Raw genomic sequence first — 26,403 nt, forward strand, 5'->3', positions numbered from 1 at the left:
TCAGCGATATTTATTTGTGTAACTGAGACGAGGCTGTTCAGGACAATGTCAGAAATCACTTCACAGAAAATATGGTGGAAATCTGGAATTCTGAGATTTTGTCAATTGAAAATTTTTAAAAACTGAGATTGTTGGACGTTTGTGAGGCAAGGGTATTAAGGGTTATGAAACGGAGGCAGTTGGATGGATTTAAAATAAAAATCAGGTGTCGGCATACTGGAGTTCAGGGGTCTGAGGTTGGACTGATTCTGATTTTGTTTTCAAGGTGGTGTTGGTTTCCTGTCTGTTCTGTAGATTATCTCCACGCCTGTTGGTAATTTGCTTGAGGTGAAATGCAGAGAGGAAAATGCCTTTTCTGATCTCAGTCTTCGCTGAGATAGGGTCTGTGGTCGTTCCATTGATGAGGATCATGGCTTTCATGATATCATGGAGGAGGCGGAGGATGGTGACAAATTTCAGAGGGCAGCTAAATTTGAGGGGGATACTGCACAAAACTTCACGAGTGACAGTGTAAAAGGCTTCTGGGAGGTTGAGAAAGGCCAAGTACATAGGTTGATGCTGTTCCTTGCATTTTTCTTGGGTTTTCCACACAGTGAAGATCATGTCTGTGATGTCTCCCAATGGGGGAAAACCGCACTGTGACTCTGGAAGGAGCTCTTTGGCCACTAAGAGAAGGTGATTGAAGAGGATCCTTGCAATGATCTTCCCTATGGCAGACAACAGGAAGACTCCTCTGTAATTACTGCAGTCAGATTTGTCTCCCTTCTTGAATATAATCACAGTCACAGTGTCCCAAAGATCCCCCGGCATTCACCCCTCTTCTCAATGAGGAATGTAACAGCAGCAGCAAACCCCACATCACGTAAATTAATTAAAAAAGTGGAAGACAGAGTCTAGATTGAGGAGTTCTTCAAAATATTCTCTCCAGTGAGCACTGAGTGCCTCCATGTCCTTGATGAATTCCCTCCATGCTTGGCTTTTAGTGGGGTTGGTCCTTGAGTGTTTGGGTCATAGATGGTCTTGACAGCGCTGAGGTGTTGGTGTCCACGAGTTGTTGGACCTCCTGCTCACCATTTGTTAAATATCATGTGCGTTTTAACACCTCCCCTCATCGATTATTATCAACGACAAGATCCAGGAAAATGTGGATCATTTTCCATATCTTGGTAGCTTCTTTTGTCGAAGGCAGACTAGATGATGAAATTCATCATCACCGCTAATATTCCAGCTCAGCCTTCAGCCAAATGAAGAACAGAGTATTTGAGGACCAGGATGTCAAACCCGAGACTAAGATCATGGTTTACTGGGCAGCAGTGATCCCCACACTCCTAAAGTCCTCAGATACTTGGACAACCTAGAGCAGGTACCTCAGAGCACTGGAGAAGTCCCACCAGCGGTGCCTTCACAAGATCCTCCAAATCTGGTGGCAAGAAAAGTGGTCAGCCAGCAGCATCCTCTCCCAAGCCAACGTGACCAGCATTAAGGCACTAACCACTCAAAACCAGCTCCACTGGGCAGGACCTGTCGTTCGTGTGCCTGACACCAGGCTCCTGGATCAACTGTTCTTCTTGGGACCTCGGTCACAGCAGGAGACTCTCAGGAGGATAATGGGAACATTCAGGGATGTCCTCAAAGCATCCCTGGAGTGAACAACCGACCCCACAGACTCATAGGAAACACTGGGTTGCAGCTGACTAAACTGGAGGTTTATTTCTGAAGGCACCAAACACATTGAAATACTTCATGAGGAGTATGCAGGGGTGAAGTTGAGACTTCAGAGAGCACACAAACCACCAAACACCTCATCTACCCAACCCTTCAAACACCACTTGCCCACATGTGACAGAGTCTGCCGAATACACACTGGACTTATCAGCCATCTCCGAGTGCAATGAGCGAGAATGGAAGCAAGTCATCCTCAATCCAGAGGAACTGCTTAAGTAAGAGAGTCAGGATGAATCAGAAGGATGGGGTTTCCTTGGTGACAGGCCAGGTTACCCAGGTGACTGCCACCATCTTGGTAGAGGCATGTTCAGCAGGCAGGGTGCATTCGTGTCCATCTTGGTGAGGTAACAGAGAGTGGGCAGGGCTTCAGGGTTCCAGTGAGCAGGAGAGAAATTATTGACTCATTCTTTTTACTCTTACTTTGCACACAACGGCTGGAGAGCTGAATCCAGTCAGAGTAAAGGGAGAGAGAAAACTGGGAGTTGAGGAAAGAAATGCTGGAGATGGTGAGATGGGTTTGGATTTTAGCATAGGGATGAGAGAGTGTGTGGGTTGGAGATTTACAGCTTCAAGGGAAATACTGTTCCATAGAAACTAGATTTCTCTGTTCTGAATTTCTGTTCTTACAGTGGTGACTTTTATAAACTTATTTTACAGGGCATTAGAAGGGGAGGATTTACAGATGGGAAACTCAAATCAAACTTTACATCAGGTTCTGTTAGAGTCACTCACTTCATCAGGACCGGAATATTATCAGATTTTGAATGTGGAGGGAGAAATGTTTGTCTGTTCTGTCAGTGGGAAAAGGTTTCAAACATCAGTGTGACTGGAAAAACACCAAGACACATACACACCCGAGTGAGAGTATTCAGTGCACTGACTGTGGAAAGAGCTTTAACCAGTTACGCAGCCAGGAAAAACATCACACCATTCACAGTGGGGAGAGACTGTACACGAGTTCTGTGTGTGTACAAGACTTCAACTGATCATCCAACTTGGGGAGACAGAAGGACACCAGCAACACGGAGAAACCATGGAAATGTGGGGACTGTGGGAAAGGATTTAATTACCTGTCCCTACTGGAGATTCATCGACGCACTCACCGTTCACCTGTTCCAAGTGTGGGAAGGGATTCACTCAGTCCTGCCACCTGCTCACACATCAGCAAATTCACATTGGGAAAGGACCTTTTAAATGTCCAGACTGCGGGAAGTGCTATAAAAGTTCCAGGAAACTGTTGTGCCTTCAACATGTTCACGCTGACGAGAGACCGTTCAGGTGCTCTCATTGTGGGACTGGGTTCAGGAAATCATCTCAACTCACTGTACACCAACAAATTCACACTGGGGAGAGACCATTCACCTGCTCCGAGTGTGGGAAGGGATTCACTCATTCATCTAAGCTGCTGAAACACCAGCGTATTCACTCTGATTTGAGACCATTTAAATGTCCTGACTGTGAGGCGAGCTTTAAAAACAGCAGTGATCTGCTGAGACACCAACAGAGTCACACTGGAGAGAGGCCGTTCACCTGCTTTGAGTGTGGGCAGGGATTCACTCGGTTATTCACCCTGCTGGAACACCAGCGAGTTCACATGGGGGAGAGACCATTCACCTGCTCTATGTGTGGGAAGGGATTCACTCAGTTATCCCACTTGCAGAGACACCAACGCACTCACACTGGGGAGAGGCCGTTCAACTGTTCCATGTGTGGGAAGGCATTCACTCAGTTATCCCACTTGCAGAGACACCAACGCACTCACACTGGGGAGAGGCCATTCACCTGCTCCGTGTGTGGGAAAGGATTCACTCGGTCATCCCATCTGTTGACACATCAGCGAGTTCATGAGTGACAGCATGGATTGAATTGTGCTGTTTCTGCTGTTAATCACATCCAGATCTGAATGTGTGGTGTGTAAGAAATGTGCCCCAGCTGCTCTCTTCCGTGGTTCAGAGCTCCCAGACACGGAACAGAAGGCTCCTTTACAACTGTGTTTAGAGTCAGGAAGAACAATGGTGAATGCTGGAAACATTCTGTCAAGCCAGAGATTGGTGTAAAACTGTGATCTGTTCCTGACTGAAAGTGAAACGGCAGGTTTAAGTTTCCAGTCAGGAACTGATTGTGGTAATTATGCTACAAGGATTTAAAATGTTTGTGTGACATTCTTGATTCTACCAATGTAAGGCAATAACAACAAGTTGCATTGATATAGAATCTATAACATAGTAAAACATCCCAAGGTGCTTCACAGATGTTCAAAAGCCTGGTCAAAGAGGTAGATTTTAAGGAGGAGAGAGTTTTAGGAGGGAATTCAAAACCTGGGGCATCCGCAGCCAGTGGAGTGATGTGGGTGGTGGATGTGCAAGTGGTCAGAATTGGAGGAGTGGAGGGAGCTTGGAAGATCGTGGAGCAGGGGGAAGTTCCAGAGACTGTCTGTCATGGAGAGAATGGCTGCCTCCATGAAGCTTCAAGCTTCTAAAATGGGTCCCTGCAGGTCATGACCATTGCCGTGCAGGAGATGTCTGCTGCCTTAAACAGGATGACAGACATTGTATCTGTGACCTTTCAACAGGTCACTGATCTCCACCAAGCTGGTCTGCAGCAGAGTGGGAGGAATGATGTGGCGCTGGTCCAGGAGAGAGATGATGGAGAAAGGAGACATGGAAGTGGGAACTCCGATCAAAGTGTTCCCAACCTCTCACCCATTAACCACCCCCCCAACCTCAAGCCGCACATGGCCCTGGCTGACAACACGCCGCCCTGTCTCCCACCAGCTGAATCTGCCCCTGCACAGACACAGGTCGATCAGTCTTTGCCGGGACCCTGAGGGGCTCTGAAACCCGGAGGGTGGAGACCACAAGCCTCTCGGCAGTGAGAGTAGGGATGTGAGCAGCCTGTCTCTCCCTCTGCTGAAACCACACAGGATGTACCATGTAGAAGCAATAGGAAGGGTCTGGGCTGGAAATTGTAATTCACCAAGGGTGTGCACATGGGGGTTTGACAAAATATTAATTTCCTTTTTAAATAATGACAGAAAATGTATTGATTGGAACCACTTGGAAGCTCTTGTCCATTCTGACATCCCGACGGCCAGCTCACCCTCTCACTGGGTTCGTGCTGAATGTCAGTCCAGGCTGGGAGCCATTGGGTGGATGTGCAATGGGTGGATGAGTGGGTGAAGGAATGTTCAGTGAACAGGGAGGGAGGGGGAGGAGGGGGTGGGGAGTGTGTGCTGCTGGTGGGAAGTGTTCATTCTGAAGGAGTCCCACCTGAAACAGTGACCATTCATTTGTCACTTTGAAATGATTGAGCTGCTGTGCATTTGCCCATTTTTGTTCTTTTAGTTTTCCAGGATTTATATATATATTTTCTTTTTACAAAAACATTCTTGTTGTAACACTGAAATCCAGAGCATTTTAAATCTGTCAAACTCAATCCCCATCGAGTACACAGGAAGACACAACTGATTCTAACTTTTTCTGTTATCAATAAACAAAGATCTTACAAGATGTTTATATGGGGAATTGTTTTTCTTTGAGACCAGGGATGGTCAAACTATGTCCCAAAATTCAGATCTGGGCCTTGAGCCTGGGCTATCGGGCCCACATACATGGAGCACCATTACCCGATGTCCTCCATTCCCGATTTTAATCTCTCCACCATTGGTGGCTGTGCATTCAACTGCTTGGACCCTAAGCTCTGGAATTTCTTCCCTAAACCTCTCCACCTTTCTACTTCACTTTCCTCCTTTAAGACACTCCTTATAACCGATCTCTTTGACCAAGCTTTTAGTCATCTGACCTAATATGTCCTTATGTTCATGTGAAACTCCTTGGGATGTTTTATTATGTTAAAAGCTCCATTTAAATATAAGTTGTTGCAGATGTTGTTGTATCTCAGTCAGACCCGATCACTTACTGAGTGAGTGAGTCTGTATAAATGTAACTCAGATAGTCACAGCTTGTTGGAACAGACCTGGGGAGAAGGAAGCTCTGAACTAACCACTGGACTTCCTGTTCTCCACAATTGGGAAAAGGTGATCCTTTCCATACATTCAAAATGACTAATAAAGTCATTAATGCTGATGTGCTGTTGTGAGATGCATTATTTGTTAGAATTAGAGTGAAGGAGTGGGTGCCTGAGTCATCAGTTTAAGAACCTAGACCTTGGTGTACAGGGCACAGTTTCAAAGTTTGCAGACGATACAAAACTTGGAAGAATTGTGAACTGAGTGCAGAATTTCAAAAGGACATAGTTGATGGAACTATAGAAAAGTTACAGTGCAGAAAGAGACTATTCAGCCCGTCACATCTGCACCAGCCAAAAAAAAGTAAAGAAAGTAACTGCCCAATTTAATCCCACTTTCCAGCACCTGGTCGGTAGCGTTGCAGGTTACAGTGCTTCAGATGCAGATCCATGTAGCTTATAAATGACTTGAGCTTTTCAGCCTCAACCACTAATTTAGGCAGTGAATTCCAGATGCCCACCACCCCCTGGGTGATAACGATTTTCCTTAATCTTTCTACCAATCACCTGAAATCTGTGCCCCCTGGTAATTGACCCCTCAGCTAAGGGAAACAAGTCTTTCCTGTCTACCCTATCTTGGCCCCTCATAATTTTGTACACCTCAACTAGGTCACCCCTTAGTCTCCTCTGTTCAAAGGAAAACAACCCTAGCCTATCCAATCTCTCCTCATAGCTGCAATTTTCAAGGCCTGGAAATATTCTTGTAAATCTACTCTGTACTCTCTCCAGAGCAATTGTGTCCTTCCTGTAATGTGACCAGAACTGTACACAAAGTTCCAGCTGTGGCCTAACCAACGTTTGATACAGTTTCATCATTACATCCTGTTTTGGTGTTCAACAACTCACCCAATAAAGGAAAGCATTCCATATGCTCTCTTTACCACCATATCCACCTGTCCTGCCAACTTCAAGGACCTATGGACATGCACTCCAAGGTCTCTCAGTTCCTCAACCCCTCTCAATAACTTCCCATTTATTAAGAATTCCCTTGCTTTATTTGCCCACCCCAAATGCATTACATCATACTTTCAGGATTGAATTCCATTTGCCACTTCTCCGCCCGCTCGACCAAACCATTGATATCATTCTGGAGTCGACAGCTATCCTCTTCACTATCAACTACATGGCCACTTTTTATGTCATATGCAAATTTCCCAATCATGCCTCCAAGATTTCAGTCTAAATCATTAATATACACAACAAACAGCAAGGGCCCCAATACTGAGCCCTGTGGAACACCACAGGAAACTATTTTCCATTCACAAAAACAGCCATTGACCATTACCCTTTGTTTCCTGTCATCGAGCCAACTTTGGATTCAACCTGCCACTTTCCCTGTATCCCATGAGATCTCACTTTCCTGACTAGTCAGCCATGTGGGACCTTGTCAAATGCCTTACTGAAATCAATGTAGACAACATCCAGTGCACTATCCTCATCAATCCTCCTTGTCACTTCCTCAAAAAATTCTGTTAAGTTAGTAAGACATGATCTCCCCCTAACAAAACCATGCTGACTATCCCTGATCAATCCGTGCTTTTCTAAGGGACAGATTATCCTGTCTCTCAGAATTGTTTCTAATAATTTGCCCACCACAGAAGTCAGACTGACTGGCTTATAATTTTCTGGCCTATCCCTCGAACCCGTTTTAAACAGTGGTACAATGTTCACAGACCTCCAATTCTCTGGGACCTCGTCTGTATCTAGTGAGGATTGGAAAATGATCTTCAGAGCATCTGCTATTTCCTCCCTGGCTTCGTTCAACAGCCTGGGATACAATCCATCTGGCCCTGGTGATTTATCCGTCTTCAAGGCTGCCAGCCCCTCCAGTACTTCCTCTCTCACTATGTTTATTGTATCTAATAATTCACACTCCTCTTTAACTGGAATGTCTGTATCATCCATCTCGTTGAGAACCCTGCATCTGTACCACAAGTTACCTTGTACATCTCTGATAGGCCCTACCTTTTCCTTAGTTATTCTCTTGCTCTTAATGTACTGGTAAAACATCTTAGGATTTTCTTTGATTTTACCTGCCAATATTTTTTTAAATCCTCTTTACTTTCCTAATTTCCATTTTTACTTCACCCCCGTACTTTCTATACTCCTCTAGGCTTCCTACAGTATAAGTCTTTTGTGACTGTCATAAGCTTTCTTTTTATGCTTTATCTTGGCTTGTATTCTTCTGGACAACCAGGGAGATCTAGATTTGGCAGTACCACCCTTTTTCTTTGTAAGGACATGTCTACACTGTGCCTGTAGAATCTTGCCTTTGAATGCCTCCCACTGGTTTGACAGTTTTTCCTTCTAATAGCCGTATCTAGTCCACTCTCGCCAGCTCACCTCTCAGCTTAGTAAAATTTGTCTTCCCCTAATTTAGAACTTTTACTCTTGTTCTATCTTTGTCCTTTTCTACAGTGATGCTAAATCTAACCAGATTATGGTCACTATCTCCAAAGTGGTCCCTACTGCTACTTCATTCACTTGCCCAGCTTCATTTCCTAAGACTAATTCTAGAATTGCACCCAGTCTCACTGGGCTTGTTACGTGCTGGCCAGAAAGGTTCTCTTGAATGCAGTTCAAGAATTATGTGCCCTCTGTACCCTTCACACTGTGTTCATATCCCAATTGATATTAGGGTAGTTGAAGTCCCCAACTATTACTGCCCTATTGTTTTTGCACTCAGAAATGTGTCCACATATTTGCTCTTCTAACTCCGTTCCACAATTTGGGGGTCGATAGTACACTCCTAGCAGTGTGGCTGCCCTTTTTTATTTCTGAGGTCAATTCATATGGCCTCATTTGATGCTTCATTTAGTATATAATCCCTCTTCACAGCTGTAATTGATCCTTTAATCGATAATGCTGCATCCCCAACTTCTTTATCCCCCTCCCCATCCTGCTTGAAAACTCTATATCCAGGTATGTTGAGCTGCCATTTTTGCCCATCCTTAAGCCAGATTTCCATTATACCAATGATATCATGCTGCCATGTGCCTATCTGTGCCCTCAGCTCATCGGCTTTATTTACTATGTTCCTTGCCTTTACGTATACACTTTTTAACACTGCCAAGTTCCTGTGCTGTACATTTTTTAACCTGTGCTGCTTCTGTCTTTCAGAGTCACTCATTAATTCTCCATCTCCCGTTCCCTGCTCTGAATTTTCCCTCAGGTTCCCATTCCCCTGCCAATGTAGTTTAAACCAAACCCGTCTGCCCCATCCCCTGCACCTCCAACAGCACTAGCAATTCTCCTTGTGAGGATATTTGTCCCTGAATCACAGTGCAGAAGAGGCCCTTCAGCCCATCGAGTGTGCACCAACACATCAGAAACACCTGACCTACCTATCTATCTAATCCCATTTACCAGCACTTGGCCCATAGCCTTGAATGTTATGACGTGCCAAGTGCTCATCCAGGTACTTTTAAAGGATGTGAGGCAACCTGCCTCCACCACCCTCCCAGGCAGTGCATTCCAGACCGTCACCACCCTCTGGGTAAAAAAGTTTTTCCCTGTGCCCCTGTGCCTTCAGAGATCTATGGACACACACGCCAAGGTCCCTTTGTTCCTCAGAACTTCCTCATGCCATGCCGTTCATTGAATATTTCCTTGTCAAATTACTCCTTCCAAAGTGTATCACCTGCCACTTATCTGCCCATTTGACCATCCCATTTATATCTTCCTGTAGCCCAAGACACTCAACCTCACTGTTAACCACCCGGCCAATCTTTGTGTCATCCGCAAACTTACTAATCCTACCCCCCACATAGTCATCTATGTCGTTTATATAAATGATAAATAATAGGGGACCGAGCACAGATCCCTGTTCAGGTGTAGACCTTGTATAGGTCCCATGTTCCCTAGAACCGATCCCAATGCCTCAGAAATCTGAGGCCCTCCCTCCTACACCAACTTTCCCGCCATGTGTTTATTCTCTCAGTTCTCCTATTTCTATACTCGCTTGTCAAAGTGTCATAGAGGTCTACAGTAAAGAAAAAGGCCCTTCGGCCCATCAAGTCTGCGCAGGTCAAACGAGTACCTAATTATTCTAATCCCATTTTTCAGCACTAGGCCCATAGCCTTGTATACCATGGCATCGCAAGTGCACATCCAAATACTTCTTAAATGTTATGAGGCTTTCTGCCTCTACCACCCTTTCAGGCAGTGAGTTCCAGATTCTTACCACCCTCTGGGTGAGAAAATTCTTCCTCACATCCCCTCTAAACCTCCTGCCCCTTACCTTAAATCTATGCCCCCTGGTTATTGATCCCTCCACCAAGGGGAAAAGTTCCTTCCTCTCTACCCTATCTATACCCTTCATAACTTTATACACCTCAATCATGTCCCTCTTCAATTTCCTCTGCTCCAGGGAAAATAACCCCAGTCTATCCAATCTCTCCTCACAACTAAAACTCTCCAGCCCAGGCAACATCCTGGTAAATCTCCTCTGCTCTCTCTCTAGTGCAATCACATCCTTAAAATGTGACTCTGGTGGGACTTGAACCCACAACCTTTGAATACCTGACCTATCACTGATGAGAAGGCCAACATGCTGTCCATTGCACCACAGAGCCACATTTGCATGTGGGACTGGGAATAATCCTGAGATTACTGCTTTAGAGGCCCTGCTTATCAGTCCCCTTCCTAGCTCCCTAAAGTCTGCTTGCAGAACCTCATCCCCTTTCCTACCTAAGTCATTGGTACCAACGTGGACCACAATCTCTGGCTGATCACCCTCCCCCATGGAGTGTCCTGCAGCCGCTCCATGACATCCTTGACCCTGGCACCAGAGAGGCAACATACCATCCTGGAGTCATGTATACAGCCACAGAAGCACCTGTCTGTTCCCCTAAATAACGAATCTCCAATTATTATAGCTCTTCCTCTCTTCTTCCTCCCCTCCTGTACAGCAGAGCCGTTCGTGGTGCCACAAACCTGGCTCTGACTGCACTTCTCTGAGGAACCAATGTCCTCACCAGTGAACAAAACAGAAAACCGATCGATGAGCATGACCCCAGTGGCTCCTGCAATTCCTGCGTAGTTCTCTTGGACTGTCTGGCGGTCACCCATTTCATAGAGTCAGAGTTAGTTATACATCACAGAAACAGGTCCTTCAGCCCATCGTGTCTGTGCCAGCCATCAAACCCTGATCTATTCTAATCCCATTTTCCAGCACTTGGCCCATAGCCTTATATGCTGTGGCGTTTCAAGTGCTCATCTAAATACTTCTTCCTTTCTGCCTCCAGGCTCCTAAGCTGCGATGTGGCCACCTCTCTGGTGGAATGGGCGGACAGGTGGCAGATGAAGTTCAATGCAGAGAAATGTGAAGTGATTCATTTTGGTACGAAGAGCATGGAGAGACAATATAGAAATAAAGGGTACAATTCTAAAGAGTGTACAGGAGCAACTCACCGAGTTCCATTCTCCTGCCTTCTTCCCCTAACCCTGCACATTCTTCGTTTTCAGGTAACAGTCTAATTCCCTTTTGAATGCTTCAATTGAACCTGCCTTCACCACACCCTCAGGCAGTGCATTCCAGACCCTAACCACTCGCTGCGTAAAAATGCATTTCTGCTCATATCACTTTTGCTTCTTTGACTAATTACTTTGAATCTGTGCCCTCTTGTTCTGGATCCTTTCACGAGTAGGAACAATTTCTCCCTATCTACTCTGTCTGGACCCCTCATGACTGAATAGTTTTATCAAATCAAACAACTCCTTCTCAAGTACCGTATGGTCAGGTGATTTCTTGGAAGAGGCCTGCTTGTTGACAGTCCCAAAGTGAACTTATAACCTTTTTAAAAAAAAAAATCCCAGGTTAGCATCATGTCCAGATCATGCCAAATCCTTCCATTTTGTAAAAGAAAACTTCAGTCATGAGAGATGTGAGTCCAACAGAATGGCAATATATTTCTAAGTCAGGATGGTGAGTGACATGGAGGGGAACTTTCAAGTGGTGGTGTTCCCATGTGTCTGCTGACCTTGTCCTTCTAGATGGTAGTGGTCATGGGTTTGGAAGGTGCTGTCTAAGGAGCCTTGGTGAATTCCTGCAGTTCATCTCTTAGATGGTACACTCTGTTGCTGCTGTGTGTCGGTGGTGGAGGGAGTGAATGTTTGTGGATAGGAGTCCTGGACCAAGGGAGCCAACTGACAACAACATTTTAATTGGCTCCTGACCAGGTGACCGGGGTTTATGTAGCTGAAAGTGCAGCAGGAAGCTCCTGGCCTGCAAAGAGAAAACGCCTAAAATCTCTTTTCCTCATATCTCTATAACCTGCTCTAAGGAAACCCCTGTAAAAAGGAAATGGGGAAAACCACTGTTAGAGACATTGAAAAGCAAGTTCTCAACCAGAGAAATAAAAACTGAAAGTGTGGAAGACCACCTCGTGCCATTAACAAAGAACTGAAAGGAATTTGGAAGACATTGATCAAAATCAACCATCAAATCCTGTACTCCGGACTGGTGCTATTGAACTGTTTTATCCTACCCTTAAAATCCATGTTTTGCGTGTCTGATGTGTGTGAATAAGGATTTAAGAAGAGGGTAGAGTTTAAGTTATAGTGTTAGAAGTTAGCAGTTCATATTTCCTATTTTTGCCACTGGTTAAAGACAATTTGTTCAATAAACAGCTATTTACTTATTAAATTTACAAACCTGGTGCTCCTATTCTCTTAACCTAAGTTAAACAGTTAGGTAGAATTGGGGCAATTTGGTGGTTTGGTCAAACTTTTCACATTTGTCACGGCTCAGGGAACAGTGGGGCTTGATATTACAGCGCACTATCCCCAGTGAGGCATGGCAACAGTGAGAGCACCTGAATGGTCTCTCGTCGGTGTGAACATATTGATGGTAGGTCACTTGGCCCAAAGATTTATCGTACTTCCCACAATTTGGACACTTAAAAGGTCTCTCCTTCGTGTAAATTCGCTGGTGTGTCAACATGTTGGATAACTGAATGAATCCCCTCCCACATGGAGCAGGTGAACGACCTTTCCTCTGTGTGAATGCGCCGATGAGCTTCCAGCTCAGGTGGATAATTGAATCCCTCTCCACAGTCCCCACATTTCCACGGTTTCTCCATGGTGTGGATGATGTTCCTCTCCAGATTGGATGATCAGCTGAAGCCTCGTCCACACACAGTACACGTGCATGGTTTTTCCTTGCTATGAATGGTGTGGCGCTTATTCAGGCTGTATAACTGGTTAAAGCTCTTTCCACAGCGAGTTCACTGGAACACTCTCACTCGGGTGTGTGTGTCTCCTTTTCCAGTCACACTGATGTTTGAAATCTTTTCCCACAGACAAAACAAACAGGGAAAGATGGAAGAGAAACCAGAGAAAGATGTGGATTGGGGGTCAGTGAGGGGGATGTTCAGAGGCAATTTATCCTGGTAGACAAGTGGAAGGGAGGGAAGAAGCAGAGGCAGCTGATCAGATTCTCTCAATCTTAGTGACAAAGAAGTTCCATGAGCAACTCAAATGTGTTGTTGGAGGTGAGAATGGCAGAGACAGGGAGAGGGAAAGCCCTTCAAAAGGAACTAACTTGTTAGTGAGATATTAAAAAGACTCAACACACTGTGCATGTTTAACACAAAGCTGATTTACTTGACTTTTATCCAGAATATTAACCCCAGTAATGCGAATAGAGTTTATTAACATCGGCAGAAACAGACACCAATGAACATGGGTCAGTCCTGGGTGAAATTAACAGAAAAATCCAATGACTGTAGTTACTTGTGAATTTGCAGGTGTCTCAGCAGATAGGACGACTGAGTGAATCCCTTCCCACACTTGGAACAGGCGAATGGTCTCTACCCAGAGTGAATTCGCTGGTGTATAGTGAGTTGAGATGATCTCCTGAAGCCACTCCCACAGTCAGAGCATCTGAATGGTCTCTCATCAGTGTGAATACGTTGATGATATGCCAGGTCACCAGAACATTTATAGCATTTTCCACAGTCTGGGCATTTAAAAGGTCTCTCCCCAGTGTGAACTCGATGGTGCCTCAGCAGGTGGGATGACTGAGTGAATCCCTTCCCGCACTCGGAGCAGGTGAATGGTCTTTCCCCGGTGTGAACGCGCTGGTGTTTCAGCTGATCAGATATCTGAGTGAATCCCTTCCCACACTCGGAGCAGGTGAATGGTCTCACCCCAGTGTGGATTCGTTGGTGTGACAGTAGGTTGGATGACTGAGTGAATCCCTTCCCACACTCAGAGCAGGTGAATGGCTTCTCCCCACTGTGTACTCGCTGGTGTTTCAGCAGGGTGGATGATCGAGCAAATGTCTTCCCACACTTGGAGCAGCTGAATGGCCTCTCCCCAGTGTGAACTTGTTTGTGTTTCAGCAGGCTGGATAACTGAGTGAATCCCTTCCCGCACTCAGAGCAGTTGAACGGCTTGTCCCCGGTGTGAATGCGTCGATGAATGTCCAGCTGGGATGGGTAACTGAATCCCTTCTCACAGTCCCCACATTTCCACAGTTTCTCCCCAGTGTGACTGCGCTTGTGTCTCAACAAGTCAGATGATCGATTGAAGCCTTGTCCACACATAGAACACGTGTACGATTTCTCTCCACTGTGAATGGTGCTTTTTCCTTCCATGTTTAAAATCCAATCATATTCAGGTTAGGAGAAAATTGGGTGACTCTGTCAGATCCTGATGTGATTTCTTTTGAGCTTCATGAATGTAAATCCTCCCTCTCTAATACCCTGTGAAATTGATTTAAAACAGGTAAAAGGGAGTGACAAAGAACCCACAAAAACACAAAGACAAGTTGTGAAATTGAGCTGCATGAATCTGGTAATTTGTAGAGCCAGCACTAGGAAAAGGTGACCATGAAGGCTGCCGGGTTGTCATAAAATCCCTACTTCTTGGATTAACAGTGAGGTTGAGTGACTTGGGCTACAGGAAGATATAGACGGGATGGTCAAATGGGCAGATAAGTGGCAGATGGAATTTAACCCTGAAAAGTGTGAGGTGATTCACTTTGGAAGTAGTAATTTGACAAGGAAGTATTCAATGAACGGCATGACACTAGGAAGTTCTGAGGAACAAAGGGACCTTGGTGTGTGTGTCCATAGATCTCTGAAGGCAGAGGGGCATGTTAGTGGGGCGGTGTAAAAAGCATATGGGACCCTTTCCTTTATCAATCGAGGCATAGTTTACAAAAGTAGGGAGGTCACGTTGGAGTTGTACAGAACCTTGGTGAGGCCACAACTGGAGTACTGTGTGCAGTTCTGGTCGCCACATTTCAGGAAGGATGTGATTGCACTGGAGGTGGTGCAGAGGAGATTCACCAGGATGTTGACTGGGATAAAACATTTAAATTGTGAAGAGGTTAGATAGACTTGGGTTGTTTTCGTTGGAGCAGAGAAGACTGAGGGGCAATCTGATCGAGGTGTACAAGATTATGAGGGGCACGGACAGGGTGGATAGGGAGCAGCTGTTCCCCTTAGTTGAAGGGTCAGTCACGAGGGGTCATAAGTTCAAGGTGAGGGGCAGGAGGTTTAGGGGGGGATGTGAGGAAAAACTTTTTTACCCAGAGGGTGGTGATGGTCTGCAATGTGCTGCCTGGGAGGGTGGTGGAGGCGGGTTGCCTCACATCCTTTAAAAAGTACCTGGATGAGCACTTGGCACGTCATAACATTCAAGGCTATGGGCCAAGTGCTGGTAAATGGGATTAGGTAGGTAGGTCAGTTGTTTCTCATGTGTTGGTGCAGGCTCAATGGACTGAAGGGCCTCTTCTGCACTGTGTGATTCTTCACTGATGTCACTCAGGGAATGGAACCTGCCACCCTTACTTGGACCTACACTGAATCTGGCCTCTATGGGAGGAGGGAGAGAGGCAGAGAGAGAGAGATTGGCAGGGTAGTAGCGGGCTAAGGAGAGGGATTTTATATATGTATAACTCAACCAGTACTTTCACAGAGTCTCCCAAACCCTGAGCCTCCACCGCCCAGTACCATCAGGGCAGCAAGCTCCAAGTTCCCCTCCGAGTCACATGGTCCTGACTTGTCAGGATGTACTGGATGTACCACATGCAGTACTTTCCTCCATTTAAATATTTGATGAATTCAGTGACAATGTCAGATCTGAATGTTATGTTTAGTTGAGTTTTCTGTCTTGAAACCGTATTCTAACCTCCGATAAAAGGAGTTTCCAAAATCCATCCCTGTCAGTCCAGGACAGAAATGCACATCATTCTGTCCTCCTGGTGACAGGGACAGGGATGGCCGCGCATGCGCTCCGCTGCATATTGACCCCGATAAAGATGGCGGCCGTTAACCCGGACCTGTTTCCGAGGGGAGACTCGGGCCACAGCTGCAACCGGACCACTCGGTGCAACCCCGCGACCGGTAGCTTGTTATTCGCGGTCTCAGGCCTCCACTGAGTGATTTTCAAGCTTCCCGCCTACTCCATTCCTCCCACTCTCCGGTTCCATTGACTCCAGTTGGAGCCCACGTCGCCCTGTGACCGAGAAAAGTCCCAAAGCTCGCGCCACGATTGGTGCAAACGCGGTACCTGTGGCTCCTTCTTTGGCGTTTGAAGCCTCCACTGGGTGTTTGTGAAGCCTCCCCTCCCACCCACTGCCCCTAACGCTGCCTCCGCTTATCCGCCTCCTTCCCGCCTGAAGATGAGACAAACAAGCGTCTGTCCATGGACATCACCCGCATTGCACATGCTCCAAGTAAGAATGCCCGGCGAGTGATTGACGGCAGCTCCGGACCAATAGGATGAAGGGGCGGGACTGCAGGAACGAGCGGGAATGGCTGGTCCTCCAACCAATTGGAGTGAATGAGGGGCGGAGCTGAGCCCGGATCTCCCTCATTGGCTGAAACTCTGATTTGTCTCAAACTCCTGGAGAAAGCTGCCCCCCTCCCCCGCCCCCTCCCCCCCTTAAACCAGCTTATATTTCACCCCTCTCCTATTTTTACTTAGTTCTGTTGAAGGGTCATGAGGACTCGAAACGTCAACTTTGTTCTTCACCACCGATGCTGCCAGACCTGAGTTTTTCCAGGTATTTCTGTTTTTGTTTTGGATTTCCACCATCCGCAGTTTTTTTGTTTTTATATTTTGGATCTTTCTGTTTGTGGCTTTAAACAGATGAAACCTTGTGGGTGTGGAGCAAACATTTCAACATTTGTTGCTGAAATGTGGGAACATGATGAAACAATGCACAAACAATTCAAGGGCTGAGTTAAAGGAATAACTGGGCAGACAGGGGATGACACCATTAGAACAAAGAGAGTCCCTGGTTTCAATAAATGAAGTGGTAGAAGGTTTAGGACAGGTTAGGGGGTAGGTTAATACTGTCATCATTCAGAACAATACAGAATGTAAAGGAAAAACTGATCTCAAAGACATCTCCTTGCAGTATGTACGGATCAGATGCATACATCATTTAATGCCTTTAAATTTTGTATGTTTTCTCAATCGAACAATTATATTGTGTTCTATGGTTACCGACCATCCTCCAAATGAAAACAATTTCTCTCTGTGTAGATGAAAATTCCTCAAAACCTCAACATCTGTATTAAATCACTCCTTAATCCCATCTTCTCCAGTCTATCCACAAAACTGAAATCCCTCATCCTTGAGATTATCCCAGTAATTCTTCCCGAGATCCTTTCCAATTTCTTGACAGCTTTCCGAATGTATCGTACTCAGAATTGGACATAATAGTTCAGTTTAGAATTAACCATAGATTTATAAAGATTCATTGTATCTTCCTTGAATTGTACTCCATGCCTCCGTTAATAAAACAAAGGTCTCCATTAGCTTTTATCAATCGCTTTGATCAACTAGTCCTGTCACATTCCAAGATTTTTTTTTTGCTTACACACCCAGGTCACTCTGTTCCTGCACTCTGTTTAAAATTGTACCACTTAGTTTATACTGCCTCTCCTCATTCATCCTTCCAAAATACATCATTGACTGTGAATCACTTTGGGATGCTTTGAGGGTGTGAAAGATTCTAAATTAACAAATAACTTTCTTTTTTACAACTGATTTAAAATTCTCGATTTTGCTCCAAAGATTAAATTGAGATTGATGTTCAAAGTTAACTATTTTGCTGCAGAAACAAGTTCAACTGGGTGTCAGTGAATAAAGAGGAAAGATCCCAGACAGCTGTTCTTCAAGGTACGCTGCAGGCCTTACAGCTCAGTCAGCTCCACTCTCAGCTCAGGAGAACTCAACACCTCCACATACTGTCCACAGGGGAGTTCTCCTGGTGCAGTGGGACCAACATTCGTGTTTTAACTAATACCACCAGAAAACTGGATCGGTCACTTGCTTGCCACTTGTGGAATCTTACTTTGCTCAAACTGGCTGTTGTGAAACAATAACAACTTGGTATTTATGTAACACATTTAATGTAATAAAATGTCCTAAGGTGCTTTAGAGGAGTTTCATAAAGAAAATTTGATACTGAGTCACATAGGGTGATATAAGGGTAGATAGTCAAAACCTGGATTGGAGAGCCAGATTGGAACAAGCATTTTTAATCAGGGGAGAGGTTTAGGGGGGGAATTTCAGAGCTTCGCACTGAGGCATGGCAACCAATGGTGGAGTAATTAAAATCAGAGATGCTAAAGAGTCCAGGGTAAGGAGTGCGTATATCTCAGAGGTTCTGTGACTGGAGATTACAGAGATAGGGAGGGAAACGGCCATGGAGGGATTTGAAATCAAGAATGTGAATTTTAAAATCGAGGCATTGTTTGACCAGGAGCCGATGTAGGTCAGTGAGCACAGGGGTGATGGATGAACAGGACTTAGTGTGAGAAAGCACATGGGCAGCAGAGTTTTGGATGATCTCACGTTTCCATGTAGGGGTGGGGTGAATGTGAGAGGCAGGTCAGGAATGTATTGGAATTGTCAAGTCTAAAGGTAACATGGGCATGGATGAGGGTTTCAGCAGCAGATGAGCTGGGGTGGGGCGGAGGCAGGTGACGTTATGGAGATTGAACTATCTGGTATTCGTGATGGTGTGGATATGTGGTCAGAATCTCATCTTGGGGTCAAATATGATACCGAGATTGTGAAGAGTGTGGTTCAGCCTCAGACAGTTCCCAGGGAGAGGGATGGACTTGGTAGTTAGGGAACAGAATTTATTGTGGTGACTGAAGACAATGGCTTTGGTCTTCCAAATTGTTAATTGGAGGAAATTTCTGCTCATTTCAGTACTGGATGTCAGATAAGCAGTTTTATAATTTAGTAACAGTGGAGGAATGGAGAGAGATGGTGGTGAGGTAGAGCTGGGCATTGTCAGTGAACATGTGAAACCTTATGTGGTGCTTTTGGATGGTGTCACCTAGTGGCAGGGGGTAGATGAGAAATAGGAGGGGCCAAGGATAGATCCTTGGGGGACACCAAGTACAAGGACATTGGAGAGGAAAGGGAGCTTGGAGATGGGGTTAAAGATTTTTTTTTATAGAATGGGTGATGACGGTGGATTAAAAGATAGAGGGATAGTTCCAGGAGAGAGCGAGAGTTGAATGGTCAGCAGCTTAGTGGGAATAGGGTCAGTGGAGCAGAAGGTGGGTCTCATGGATAAGATGAGCACTGAAGGGAATGAGGGAGAGATAGAAGAGAAACTGGGGAAAGATGCGAGTTCAGGGCTCGGACAAGGAGCAGCTTTAAAGGCAGTTTTGCCCGATGGGCCAGTGGAAGGGAGGGAAGCAGCAGAGTGAGCAGATGGGATTGTCTCAATCTTAGTGACAAAGAAGCTCCATGAGCTCCTCACACTTGTTGGGGGTGAGTATGGAGAAGACAGAGGAGAGGGAGAGCCCTTCAAAAGGAACTTCATGAGTTAGAGAGATTAAAAAGATTCGCCTCACTGTGTACTTTACACAAAACTAATCTTTTTTAAATTTCAACAATACTAAAACCTACAACTGGTTTGGAGTTTATTAACATCAGCAGAAACAGACCCCGAAGAACATGGTTCAGTCCTGAATGTGATTAACAGCTAAATCCAATCACTGTAGTTACTTGTGAACTTGCTGATGTCTCATCAGGATGGATGACCGAGTGAATCTCTTCCCACACTCGGAGCAGGTGAACGGTGTCTCCCCAGTGTGAACTCGCTGGTGTACAGTGAGTTCAGATGATCGCCTGAACCCAGTCCCACAGTGAGAGCACCTGAATGGTCTCTCGTCAGTGTGAACACGTTGATGGAACATTAGTTCCCAGAACCTTTTATAGCACTTCCCACATTCTGGACAATTAAAAGGTCTCTCGTCAGTGTGAACACGTTGATGGGACATCAGATCCCCAGAACTTTTAAAGCACTTCCCACAGTCTGGGCATTTAAAAGGTCTCTTGTCAGTGTGAACTCGCTGGTGTCGCAACAGGTTGGATGCATCAGTGAATCCTATCCCACATGCAGAGCAGGTGAATGGTCTCTCTCCAGTGTGAACTCGCTGATGTTTCAGCAGGTTGGATGAATCAGTGAATCCTTTCCCACATGCAGAGCAGGTGAATGGCCTCTCTCCAGTGTGAACTCGCTGGTGTCTCAGCAAGGACGATAAATGAGTGAATCCCTTCCCACACTCGGAGCAGGTGAACGGTCTCTCCCCAGTGTGAACGCGCTGGTGTGTCAGCAGGTTTGCTGACCAAATGAATCCCTTCCCACATATGGAGCAGATGAACGGCTTCTCCCCAGTGTGAGTGCGTTGATGAGTATCCAACTCAGAAGGGGATCTGAATCCCTTCCCACAGTCTCCACATTTCCATGGTTTCTCCCCTGCAGGACTGCACTTGTGTTTCGACAGGCCAGATGATCGGCTGAAGCCTCGTCCACACACAGGACACATATGCGGTTTCTCTCTGCTGTGAACGGTGCTTTCTCCTTCCATGTTCAAAATCCGATGATATTCAGGTTACGATAAATTGGGTGACTCTGTCAGATCCTGATGTGATGCTTGGTTTGAGTTTCCGGATTCGAAATCCTCCCCTTCTAAAAACCTGTCAAAATGATTTAAAACAGAAAAAAGTGAGAGAGACCCCACAAAAACAGGTTGTGAAATTGAGCTGAATGAATCTGGCGATTTGTGGGGCCGACACTAGGAAAAAGTGACCATGAAAACTGCTAGGTGGTCGTAAAACCCCAGCTGGTTCACTAATGTGCTTCAGGAAAGGAAACATGCCACCCAGTCTGGTCCTATACAAGTCTCTGGAATATGGGAGCAGAAGCAGAGAAGGAGAGGAATATTATTTATATTTGTGCAAATCGACCAGAACTTTGACAGAATCTCATGAATCCTCAATCTCCACCATCTAGAAGGACCAGGGTAGCGGGTGTATGTGAACACCATCACCTCCAGGTTCCCCTCCAAGTCACACACCATCCTGACCTGCCCAACACCCAGCACTGGATGAGGAGAATTTTCCTCCATTTAAATATTGAGAAGGCTGAAGCCGTTGTCTTCAGTCCCTACTACAAACTTCACTCCCAAGGCACCGACTCCAGCCCCCTCCCTGTCAACTGCCTGAGGCCGAAAGAGATTGTTCAAAACATTGGTGTCATATTTGACCCCAAGACAAGCTCCAACCACATGCCTGCATCATCACGAAGACTGGATTCCACCTTAGTAACATCACCAGACTCCACCCCAGTCTCAGCTCATCTGCTGCTAAAACCATCATCCATTCCTTTGTTACCTCTGAGATATCTGCATTCCTCTAATTCTGACTTCCTGACAATTCCTGATTTCATTTGCTCCACATTTGGTACCTGTAGCTGCCAAGGCCATAAACTCTGGGATTTCATTACTAATCCTGTCCACCTCTCTATCTTCCATTCCTCCTTTAAGATTCTCCTTAAAAAAGACCTCTGCTTCTGGTACCCCATGAGTTTATAGAAGCAATCACTATCAGTCCAGGATGGAAATTCAGAGCAGACAAATAGTTTTCTTGCTTTGAGTTTGCTGTGCATAAATCCTCCCCTTCTAACCCCCTGTAAAAGGAGTTTCCAAAATCCATCCCAGGATAGAAATTCACAACATTCTCTCCTCCTCCTTCCTGGTCCAGGATGACCTCACATGTGTCCTCTGCACATTGTCCCTCGTTGTCGTCAGCAGTCCCTCGATTAGAGGGTGATGTCTACTCAGGGTTGTGAGTTTCTGCCGTTGGTCTTCATGTGACTGAACAGACACACAGATCTTTGGACACATGGGGCAGGTCGTCTATGAGGTAGTGAGATCAGGAGAGCAGGATTTTCTTCCTTTTCTTGCCTTCTCTGCTGCTGCTTTGCCTCATCAATAAGACGTTATTGATCAGCTCAAAGGTTAATACAGCTTGATGGACAAGTTGTCATCATTTTGAACAATGGGTAACAAGCTCCTCCCAGTCATTAAAACATTGCCCCCTACACGTGCCCATTGTGGTGGCATAGTGGCATTGTGATGTACTCGTATTCAAGAGACCCAGGGTAATGCTCTGGGGATGTGGGACCAATTCCCACCACAACAGATGGTGAAATTTGAATTCAATAAAAATCTGGAATTAAAAGTCTAAAGATGACCATGAAACCATTGTCGATTGTTATCAAAACCCTTACCTGGTCTGGCCTATCTGTGACCCCAGACCCCACTGCAATGCGATGATCCTTAACTGCCCTCTGAACAAGGGCGCTTAGGAATGGCCAGTAACTACTGGCCCCAGCCACTGACACCCACATCCCAGGAATGAATAAAAAATGATGGGACCTTTAGCCCGAGTCGAACACGGCTGCGGGTTTACACAACATGTCTTCGTCCATCGCTCCCTCCGCCCCGCCGTCCCCCCTCTTTAACCATTGTGGACCCCCATTATCCGCACTGCATCTGCTTCAGTCAGCCCCGCCTCCTCATTGGTTGCAGGCCAGCCTCTCGCACACGCATGCCCCCCAGTCCCGCCCCCTTTTCCTATTAGTCCGGAGCAACCGTCAATTGTGACGGTTTCAGACGCTGAGAGCGGCCACAGCCTCAGCCTGACTTGCTGATTCTTGGCGGCATTTTCTGTTTGGGAATTAGAGCTAGAGATGGATGGTCAGTTCCCCTCTGTCTGGGGGGATTCACACTCATTTCCCCAGTGCAGTGATTATCACGTTTACATGAGAGAATCCCCGGTTCAATCCCGGCCGAAACTTTGTGTTTAAAATTATTACCGATGAGGAATTAATAATTAGTTTAGTTTCATGTCGAACAGGGTGACAATTACGAAAACAAAAACAAAAATACCTGGAAAAACTCAGCAGGTCTGGCAGCATCTATGGAGAGGAACACAGTTAACGTTTCGAGTCTGAATGACCCTTCAAGACAATTACTGCTGTCTCATTCTTTAAAATCTCTTCTTCACCTTTAAACAGGTAACGATAAGTGAGAGAAAACACAGTGACCCCAAAAAAAATACTGCTGATGCTAGAAATCGACCTCAAAACAGAAAATGTTGGAAACACTCAGCAGGTCAAACAGTATCTATGGAGAGGTAAACAGAGTGAATGTTTCACATCGGTGACCCTTTATCCAAACAGGAAAGAGTGAAAGATTTAATACTTTTCCAGCAAATATAGGGTCATGAAAAAGAGAGGGGGGGAGGAGGAAAGAACAAACGGTCTTGTGATAGGATGGAAGACTGAGTAAATGATCAAGGGGACGATGATTCAAGGCAAAATTGAAGACTGTGGTTGAGTACAATTCTGCTGCTGCCGATGGCTCACAGCACCTCATGGTTGCATGATCTGTTTGAGATCTAGGGTTGTAGTACCAGACAACATAACGGAGGGTATCCTGAATGTGAAGACGGGACTTTGTCTCCACAAGAACTATGGTTCCGTGAATATGAGTATGTCAGGCTGTTGCTTAACTCCTCTGTGAGACAGCTCTCTCATTCTTGGCACCAGCCTGCAGATGTTAGTATGGAGGACTTCATTGGGTTTACAGGGCTGAGTTTGCCTTTGTCGCTTCTGGTACCTGGGCCGATGCCGGGTGGTCTGGTTTAATTCCTTAATCATTTTCTGGTCGTGGTTTGATACAACTGAGGGCATTTCAGAGTCAACCACATTCTTGTGGGTCTGGAGTCACACGTAGGCCAGACCAGGTAAGGATGGCAGATTTCCTCCCCTAAAGGACATTAATGAACTAGATGGGTTTTTACGACTATCGACAATGGTTTTGTTGCCAACATTAGACCTTTCATTGAAATTAAATTCCACCATCTGTCTTGTAATTTTTTTTTTTTATTCACTCATGGGCTTCGCTGGCTGGGCCAGCGTTTATTCCCCATTCCTAGTTTCCCTTGAGAAGATGGGGTGAGCTGCCTTCTTGAACTGCTGCAGTCCATGTGGTGTAGGTACACCTACAGTGCTGTTAGGAAGGGAGTTCCAGGATTTTGACCCAGTGACAGTGAAGAAACGGCAATATATTTCCAAGTCAGGATGGTGAGTTACTTGGAGGGGAACTTCCAGGTGGCAGTGTTCCCATCTATCTGCTGCCCTTGTCCTCCTAGGTTGTAGTGGCTGTGGGTTTGGAAGCTGCTGTGTAAGGTGTCTTGGTGAAAGCCTGAAGTTGTGGCGGGATTTGAACCTGGGTCCAATCAAGCATTACCCTGATCTCTGGATTACTTGTCCAGTGACAATACCACTATGCCAAAGTCTCCCCTATAACTGAAACCATTGTCTTCAGTCCCTTCTCCACTCCACAGCCACTGACTCCATCATCTCCCCAGCAACTGTCTGAGGCTGAACCAGACTGTTCACAACATCGGTGTCATGGTTCACCCCAAACTGACCTTCAAACCACATACCCGCATCATGCGAACATGCAAAATAGGAGACTAAGTAGGTCATTCAGCCCCTCGAGCCCACTCCGCCATTCAATATAATCATGACTGATTACTTGCATTTCAAATTCCACATTCCCATCTACCCCCGATAAACTTTGATTCCTGTGCCTAACAAGAATCTATCTACCTCTGCCTTAAAAATATTTAATGACTCCACCACCACTGACTTCTGAGGCAGGGAGTTCCAGAGTCCTCAGAGAAAAAAATTCTCCTCATCTCTGTCCTAAAAGGGCGACTCCTAATTTCAAAACAATGCCCCTAGTTCTGGACTCACCCACAAAAGGAAACATCCTTTGCATATCCACCTTGTCAAGACCATTCAGGATCTTATATACTTCGATCAAGTCACCCCTCACTTTTCTAAACTCCAGTGGAAACAAGCCCAGCCTGTCCAACCTATCCTCAAAAGACAACCCGCTCATCCAGGTATCAATCTAGTAAACCTCCTTTGAACCACCTCCAATGCATTTACATCTTTCTTTAAATAAGGAGACCGAAAACTGCACACAGTATTCGATATGTGGTCTCACCAATGCCCTGTATAACTGAAGCATAACATCCTTGCTTTGATGTTCAATTCCTCTCGTAATAAAGAAAAGCATTCCCTTAGCTTTCTTAACTACTTGCTGTACCTGCATACTAACTTTTTGTGCCTTATGCACTAAAACACCTAGATCCCTCTGCACCTTGGAATTCTGCAGTCATTCTCCATTTAAGTAACACTCTGCTTTTTTATTCCTCCTGCCAAAGTGAACAACTTCACATTTTCCCACATTATACTCCATTTGCCAGATCTCTGCCCAATCACTCAGCCTATCTATATGCGTCTGCAACCTCCTTATGTCCCCTTCACAACATACATTCCTACATATCTTCATGTCATCTGCAAATTTAGCTACAATGGCTTCTCTCCCCTCATCTAAGTCATTGATATAAATTGTAAAAAGATGAAGTGCCAGCACAGATCCTGTGGGACTGCCAATCAGACAAAGACCAATTTATGCATACTCTCTGTTTTCTGCCAGCCAGCCAATATTCTATCCATACTAACATGTTACATCCTACACCATGAGCTTTTATTTGTCGCGATAACCTTTGATGTGGCATCTTATCAAATGCCTTCTGGAAATCCAAGTACAGTATGTCTACAGGCTTCCCTTTATCATCACCAAGACTGCCCATTTCCACTTCAGTATCATCCAACTCCATCCTAGTCTCAGTTGCTCTGCAGCTGAAATTCTTATCTATTCATTTGTTACCTATAGACTTAACTATCCTAACGCAATCTCAGCCGGCCTCCCACATTAAACCTCCCTGTGATCTTGAGGTCATTCAAAACTCTGCTGCCCATGTGCTTACTCCACCAAGTCTTGTTCACTCATCACCATCGTGCTCGCTGAGGTACAAAGTTTCCAGGCTAAGAAGCACTTAAATTTTAAATTTATTATTTTTGCTTTCAAATCTCTTCATGATATCGCTCCTTCCTATCTCTGTGATCTTCTCCAGCCTCATACCCTCCAAGATAATTCTTAAAACCTATCTCTGACCAAACTTTTGGTCATCTGCCCAAACATCTCCTTCTGTGGGCTCAGTGGCAAAAGTTGCTTCATAAAACTCCTGTGAAACACTTTGGAGTTTTCTATTACACGAAAGGCGCCATATAAACACACATTGTTGTTGTTGATTTGGACATGTCACCATTCCTTCATCATCACTGAGTGAAATTCCTGTAACTCCTTATCTCACAGAAATGTGGGAGCAGTTTCACCACACAGACTGCAAAGGTTCAAGGTCAAACATCATCTTCTTCACTGGTAACAGTGTTAT

At 45.5% G+C, this 26,403-nt stretch overlaps 4 protein-coding genes across 6 annotated transcripts in view; 2 read left to right on the plus strand and 2 right to left on the minus strand.

Moving 5' to 3' along the window:
- Positions 1–26,403, plus strand: part of LOC144698126 (uncharacterized) — a 476,455-nt gene that overhangs the window by 94,432 nt on the left and 355,620 nt on the right. The window lies entirely within an intron of this gene.
- Positions 1–26,403, minus strand: part of LOC144698113 (uncharacterized) — a 436,823-nt gene that overhangs the window by 56,655 nt on the left and 353,765 nt on the right. The window lies entirely within an intron of this gene.
- Positions 427–3,577, plus strand: LOC144697694 (uncharacterized). The gene is made up of 2 exons (XM_078569707.1): positions 427–543; positions 2,846–3,577. The coding sequence occupies exons 1-2, from the start codon at positions 427–429 to the stop codon at positions 3,575–3,577; spliced, it is 849 nt and encodes a 282-aa protein (XP_078425833.1).
- The window catches only part of LOC144698110 (uncharacterized), a 436,767-nt gene continuing 423,749 nt past the window's right edge, over positions 13,386–26,403 (minus strand). The window contains exons 2-3 of one of the 3 annotated variants that reach the window (XM_078570037.1): positions 19,744–20,718; positions 13,386–14,459 (exon numbers count right to left, since the gene is read on the minus strand). In XM_078570037.1, the coding sequence (XP_078426163.1) occupies positions 14,429–14,459; positions 19,744–20,609 (897 nt within the window). In that variant the 5' untranslated portion in view covers positions 20,610–20,718 and the 3' untranslated portion in view covers positions 13,386–14,428. Of the gene's footprint in view, positions 14,460–16,272; positions 16,432–19,641; positions 20,719–26,403 lie in introns of those variants that run through there. The other 2 variants (XM_078570039.1, XM_078570038.1) reach the window with 2 other exon arrangements.

This window comes from Cetorhinus maximus, chromosome 23, assembly GCF_964194155.1.
Source record: "Cetorhinus maximus chromosome 23, sCetMax3.hap1.1, whole genome shotgun sequence".
NCBI classification, from domain to species: Eukaryota; Metazoa; Chordata; class Chondrichthyes; order Lamniformes; family Cetorhinidae; genus Cetorhinus; species Cetorhinus maximus.